Here is a 6,884-nt window from a genome sequence, read left to right on the forward strand (position 1 = left end):
CATTGATATCGTCTCTCGCCTGGGGCACTGATCAACCGCAGACTCGAGCGTGGCATAGAATGCATCCTTCACGGTGAGGTCACTCGCCTCAGTTAGAGCAAAAACAGAGAACAGGGAAATGACACCCAAGGAGTGACAAATCCTGAGTCTCATAATATGCTCATTGACTGGTGTTACCTCAGTTATCATTGGGGTCAGCTTATTGGACACAGCTACAGCAACTCCTTGGGCATGGTAACTATCAGAACGACCAGACCAATAGTAGGTGTAACCACCCGCCATGATCTCGCCGCAATCCGGTCTCCGAACCTCAGAGAGAGCTGCAATACCGATGTCCAAATGCTTGAGCTCAGATGATAACAGAGACAGGTGATCATCCTCTCTTAGGGATGGGATATTCCAGGCACCTACCTGAAGGGACTGCCTCAGGTTAACCCAAGGTGACCGCTTTTTGGTGGACGATATCTCAGCACCACTCCGACACTCTTCCGCAATCTGACCCAGGAAAGGTAACCCTGTGGTTTCCCTCCTATCATCAAAGATTGGGGGTCCCGAAGGCTTTGCCCTAATCCCGTCATCCGGTGAGCTGCCCTGTGAAGGGAAGCTGGACAGGAGGTACTCCCACGGAGTGGGTTTTCAGATTTTTTGCATGCTTTGAGTATGTTTTGCGGAATGAAGGGTTTTACGGTGGCTGGAGTGCAAATCCTGCCACCAACCTCTTAATAAGAAGTAACCCAACTGCAGGAGGACGTCCGCAGACACAGTTGGGCACTAGATATGGATGGCCGTTGGCTCACAAGGAGCTCCTCCGCCCTTTGCCAGGTTTTGTTTTTCATCCTGCTGGGTGTCCATATCAAACACCCTCCTCACCAAGAAACCTGGTGGGGGAGACGGTTTAGTCGCCGACAACCCGACCGTGGAACAGGTTAGTACAGGTTTACATGGTACCTGTAGCAGGTCACAGATCAAATCTGAGCTGACCTGACAAAAGACAGACAGACTTGAAGTAACCTAACCCCTCTTTTCGCTTCGCGTACATGGGGTAATAAGTTGTAGAGTGCTTGCAAAGTGGTTTGGGCACTCAAGGAAGCACTCTGTTGAAATGGTCGATAAGGAATGGCTGGCTTGGCAAGTGATAGCAACTTTCTCACGCAAAGTGAAAAGCGGGGTGAAGCAATTGGTTCATGTCCGTCAGTCCATCCATCTGAGTTATTCGTTGATGATCGTCAGTTTATGATCGAGGAACAACTTGTTTAGATTGAATGTTGTATTTGGTAATGGAACACACCCCTGATGCCTGACTTTCTCATTATTTTTATTTTTGTGAAAAGCTTAAATATTCATTGGAAAAAATCAAACTTTTGTGGGTTTTTAAAAGATAGCACTGCCCAAAGGATGAAATTTTAACATTTCTTTTGAGTTTAACTTTATCCAACCCCGATTCTGTGCATTTATTAATGCATGTGCTGAAAAATCAAGATGGTGGCAAGCGAGAGGACAAAGACAGGAGAATAGAGATTATGAAATTCCTCTCCAAATAAAACATCAGAAGCCAGCTCACCCAGGCTGCACAGCATAGCGATGATTGCCCATCAAGGTTTTCTTATGAGCCTTAATTGATATGAGCCTTAATTGATATGAGCCTTAACTTATGAGCCATATGAGCCTAAATCCCGAGTGTTTCAGTTTGGACTTGTCAAGTCAGGGCTGGATTTTCACCTCTGTAGATTTTCAATTAACGAAGTTAATATGAAACTAATACCAAACAGACAGCATGGTCTTGCAAGGTCCAAAGTCAAGCTGGAAGATGCAAAGGAGTGCAGCATTATATATTTATTTTTTTAATCACAATACAGACTCCTTTCTAAAAGCACAAGCCGCTTTGCATTATGAGAATAATATTCAGGTGTAGGAAGGGAAGGTTCATTTCAATTTTGGGTGCGCTGTGCCAATACTTTGGCAACATAAATCTTTGAAAAATACAAAATGCAAAAAGTAACAAATGCTTAAAAGTTGCAAGATTTGTTAAAAGTTATAAAATATGTTGTGCCTTTACCACGTGCAGTGTAAAAATGGATTACTTACCAATAATTGAGGAAAAGAAATAATTACAAAATCTACAATGTGTTAGAAATACCAGTCTGAAACAAAACAATGATATCTTTCAGCAATATATAACATTATACCAAATTAGAGATGCCTTATAAATATGCTTCACTTGCTTCGAACAGTTTCAAAATTTCATTATATAACATGATTGATTGTTTATATTCATTTATAAACCTCCACAACTCTTCAGGACAACCATCAGATTCGGCCAAGAACGTGCAACAATCACCATGATCATGATAAGTACATTATAATTTGAAAACACATCAGTTGTATCTTGAAAAAGGAATGCTGAAGTCAGTAAAGTGTAAATTAAAGTGTAAATTAAAGTGTAAATTAAAGTGTAAATTAAAGGAAGAGAAAAGAGAATGAAAACGATTCGAAAGCGATTGATAATATATTATATGGTCCATGAAAAATGTCATGTCAATAAGCTCCTTTGTCAGGATTTAATTAAAAAAATTTTCCAGAAAACAAAGGATTATATATTATATAGATAGCACAAGCTGCACAAAGTTGATATGTATGCAAAAGAGTCTCTTAGACTCGGGAGTCTCTCTATCGAGTGCAGCCTGTGGCTGCTGGTCGCATCATTGGTTGGGACGTGGCTATACTGCTGAAGCAGTGTCCCCCTTCTATGCCGCTGATGCAGTGTCCCCCTTACCAGTACACTGGTGCTGATGTTGCCGACCTCAGAAGGATGACAGGCTGAGTCAACCTCCATTGAAATAGATGTATTTTTTTTAATTCAGCGGCCAACAGGGCTTGAACTCAGGACCCAATTATCCCAAGCCACCACCCGAACCACTAAACCAACACCAGACTTGACTTGGGAGTATACAGGGTGTTTCAAAAGTCCAGAATCATCGGAAATATATTTAATTGTGTTTTTGAGACTCTGCCTCTAAAGTGGATAGAGGACGTCATGAACCGATAGAATGGTCCCCATGAAGTCCAGATTTAATGCTACCTGACTTTTTATTTTATTTGGGGACACCCAAAATTAGTGGTTTATACCACGAGACCAGATACTATTGGAGATCTAAAGAATAAAATCAGAAACTAATTTTTGAAACCGATGTGTCCACGTTGAGAAACATCCAAAAAGAAACCTTCATACAAGAATTGATATGTGTATTCATGAGTGGCTCAAAATTTGAGTGATTATTTAAATAAGATTGTAAAGTAAATATCTTTTTATGATTCTTGAATTTTGAAAACACCTTGTATCACCGAGAGAAGAGCAGGATACACGCGAGGAGTTTCTGCATGATGGAAGAATAGACATTTCTTTGTGAGAAACCAGGGAGACCGGGTGAAAAGAAAGGTTCAAAGAGTGCACGCAAGTTGGATCAGGAACACGCAGTTCTGAGTGCAGCACTCGTTAGTGTCTTGCAAGTGCATAAGAGCGATCCTATGCACACTCGCTAAGCCTCCCCCCAAAGTAACAACGACCATGAGTAAAATCCAAGCCCCCCCCCCCCCCAGTATGAGCAATCGAGTGCACACCCATCAAGCCTCCCAGTAAGAACGACCATGCACACACCCACCCCGCAGCCCCAGCTTTAGAGCTCTCATGGCACTGGTGTGCGAGGTTGCAGTGCCCGGTTTCATTTTGGCCGCGCTTGGTTTTGTCCTGGGCTGTGTAGCCACGACTATGAATGCCTGGCAGACCATGACGACCACTGTGGCAGTGTTGAGCGAAACAACCATTGTGGGTCTGTGGTACACTTGTGTGGACCAGGGAAGCCAGTGGGAATGCAAGGCGTACGACACCTTCTTGGGAGTGCCATCGACACTGTTAGCAGCACGGTGTCTCCTGGTACTTTCGGATCTGCTTTGCTTCTTGGGAACTTCGGTGACCATTATCAGCCTCCGCTGCATCCGTCTTCCATGCGAGATCAGCTCGCGGACCCGTGTCGCACTGACGGCGTGTGCTGGCACACTCTGCTCACTCGCAGCTGCGACAACCCTGGTACCAGTGAGTGCGATCGCCTATCAGACTGTGCAGGGATTCTTTGACCCGAACCTCCCTGACTTCATGCCACGCTACGAGCTGGGCGACGCAATCTTCCTTGGCTGGGGCTCTGGCATCTCATCATTAATCGCTGCTGTCCTGCTTTTTGTTGCGGCATTTTGCCACCGTCGAGAATCTCTAAACGACCGGTTGAAGGTCTTGAACCAGCCCTTAGGCCAATTGATTCACAGAAAGACTCCAAACAGCACTTCAGGACATGCCAAGGTGGCGTATGTGTAACAACAGGTCCTCTCGCACTTGCAACCATCATTTATTTTCCTTGTTTTTTTTTCCCTGTGTCGAAGTCTCATCATCGACAAGCTTGCATGGGTCATCGGTCTTCCTTCACACAATTAACAAGCATAACATTTGTAATATGTATGTATATGTACATGTATATACACAGCTTACATCAGCAGTGTATCCACACTAGAATCTCAATATTGGTCTTCTAATTGTAACTACCAAACAAACCAACCGGCATGTTGGCTTCTTAGTAAATAATTGGTAATTTTTTTTATCCTAACCATGATAACCTTCTTTAAACGTAGACCATCAGGGGCTATGAATGGTCATAGTGTGTTTATAAGATGCCATAATGACTTTGGGGTTTTGATTGATGACCTGTTTTCACTTTTTTTTGTTGAACACACTTGCAATGATAAATTGTTAACAATTTTGCAAAACGATGAACTGTGTATTTCTGATTTTAGAGAAACTGTTTAAAACAACTTTTCTTTTTTTGATATATAATGCTTTGAAAAACCCCAAATGTGTGCCTTGCATCACGAAGAAGGCAAACAATAATGTTTGTCATTTTCACAACATTGCTGAATAAGGATAGACTATACCAGCGGTAAACCATTTCAATAATCTCGTTGATATTATAGATAATTTCCTGAAAATTATACCTTCAAGATGCCGAGAAATATTGCGTCACAATGATTTGAATTGGCGACAATCTTTCCATTTGTTTGAGATCAATTGTTTACCAGTTGGACGTATACGTATAAAACTGGAGGACATCACTTGTGGCATCGATCTTTACACTCATTCCAATTCCCTCTGTTATCCATCAGCACACCCAGCTCACACGTATTCTTCTAGAAAACCACACCTGGCTGCCCTCCCCTATTTCCAACAGAAATCTAACCTCCATTTCTTCATCCCTCATTATCTCGTTTGTGGAACTGACCTTCCACACCTACCACCCCCTCCCTCCCCAATCCCCTGCCACTGCACTGAGTGTATGATGTCTCATGTCACTCCCCATCCAGTTCTTCAAGAGTGCTGTCCATTATCACCTTATGTCTTCTCCTCCCCTCTGGTCCCCTGCCCATAACAACCCCAGGTCCCTCCCATAACCATACTCCAAAATGTTCCTACAACTCACCCTCGATCTCTTACATAACTAGACCCCTATCTCAGCCATAATGATACCCCGATCTCTACGATAATCATATCCTAAAAGCTCCTATTACCCACCCCCATTGTCTGCTATTCTCACTGACATCCTTCTCCCTCCTTCCTTCCTTCCTGATACTGATCCATTCCTGTGCTACGTCTTTGTCTCCCTGTTCTCCTTTGGTCATCTGTCATTCTGTGAACCTGCTTCTGTCCGTCCTTTAGATCCTTCACGAGCCTACATTTCTATAAAATAAAATAAAATAATTGGATTACTTAGGAAATGGGAAATGATATGTTGATGTAAATGCGCACAACCATAATGATGTCGATGAGTTTTGTCCATATACCCAGCAGTTAAAGTTTAAGTTGGAACACATTTCTCTCGGGATACCAGGGTGCAGTTGGTTTTTGGACCACATACATACATACATACATACATACATACATACATACATACATACATACTGTACATACATACGTACATACATACATACATACATACATACATACATACATACATACATACATACACACATACATACGTACATACATACATACATACATACATACATACATACATACATACATACATACGTACGTACGTACGTACATACATACATACATACATACATACATACATACATACATACATACATACATACATACATACTGTACATACATACGTACATACATACATACATACATACATACATACATACATACATACACACATACAAGGTTATTGTGGAACTACACGAGATAGTGAAGCTCAATGCAATATCGGATTTTACTTTTGTTTTCAAATTTCCACAACAATAAAAATGTGTGGACGAAGAAGCTTTCATGAAAGAATATTTGTTTTGAGCATCTCGCTGTTATGCTGGAATGGTGTCGCACACACAGTGGGATGTCGTCAACAAGGTTGAACGATCATGGTGCATATATCTCACGTGATATTATTATTTTGTAATTTGAACAATACAATTATTTTACACCATAAATATAATGTGCTCAACGTCACCATGCAACAAGCAATGAACATTTAAGATGGTCCAGTAGGCTTCGCATCTTGAGAAGTTTACCCAAGTGCGGTATTGGTTTTTATGACCAACCGAGATTGATGTATTGTGCAACAGAGGTAGATCAAAGATATAAAATAAGGAAGGCTATATCATCCATGTGTCCACTGTTCAAAATTAGGAGACTGTTCCATACAAAATGTGGAGCCGGTAATGGCTCCCTCTGACAAAAATTACCTGGAGGTTATACTATCTCCCTTTTATCCCTCTCTTCTCCTCTTTCCTAGTTTGGTCATCCACCTCCTGCACTACACTGGCAGAAGAGGTTGCAT

General features: G+C 41.9%; 1 protein-coding gene across 1 annotated transcript; it reads left to right on the forward strand.

The window, feature by feature from the left end:
- The first annotated feature begins 3,658 nt into the window (after positions 1–3,658).
- LOC147014466 (claudin-22-like) lies at positions 3,659–6,062 on the forward strand. The gene has a single exon (XM_085852421.1). It carries the CDS (start codon positions 3,686–3,688, stop codon positions 4,364–4,366), a length of 681 nt encoding a protein of 226 aa, XP_085708547.1. The 5' UTR covers positions 3,659–3,685; the 3' UTR covers positions 4,367–6,062.
- The last annotated feature ends 822 nt before the right edge of the window (positions 6,063–6,884 follow it).

This window comes from Eptatretus burgeri, chromosome 13 (genome assembly GCF_056783735.1).
Source record: "Eptatretus burgeri isolate ZD-2024b chromosome 13, Ebu_testis_v1, whole genome shotgun sequence".
In the NCBI taxonomy this organism is placed as follows: Eukaryota; Metazoa; Chordata; class Myxini; order Myxiniformes; family Myxinidae; genus Eptatretus; species Eptatretus burgeri.

What these genes read in the sequence shown, in the direction of transcription:
- LOC147014466 (XM_085852421.1), top strand. Translation starts at nt 3,686, where the DNA reads ATGGCACTGGTGTGCGAGGTTGCAGTGCCCGGTTTCATTTTGGCCGCG.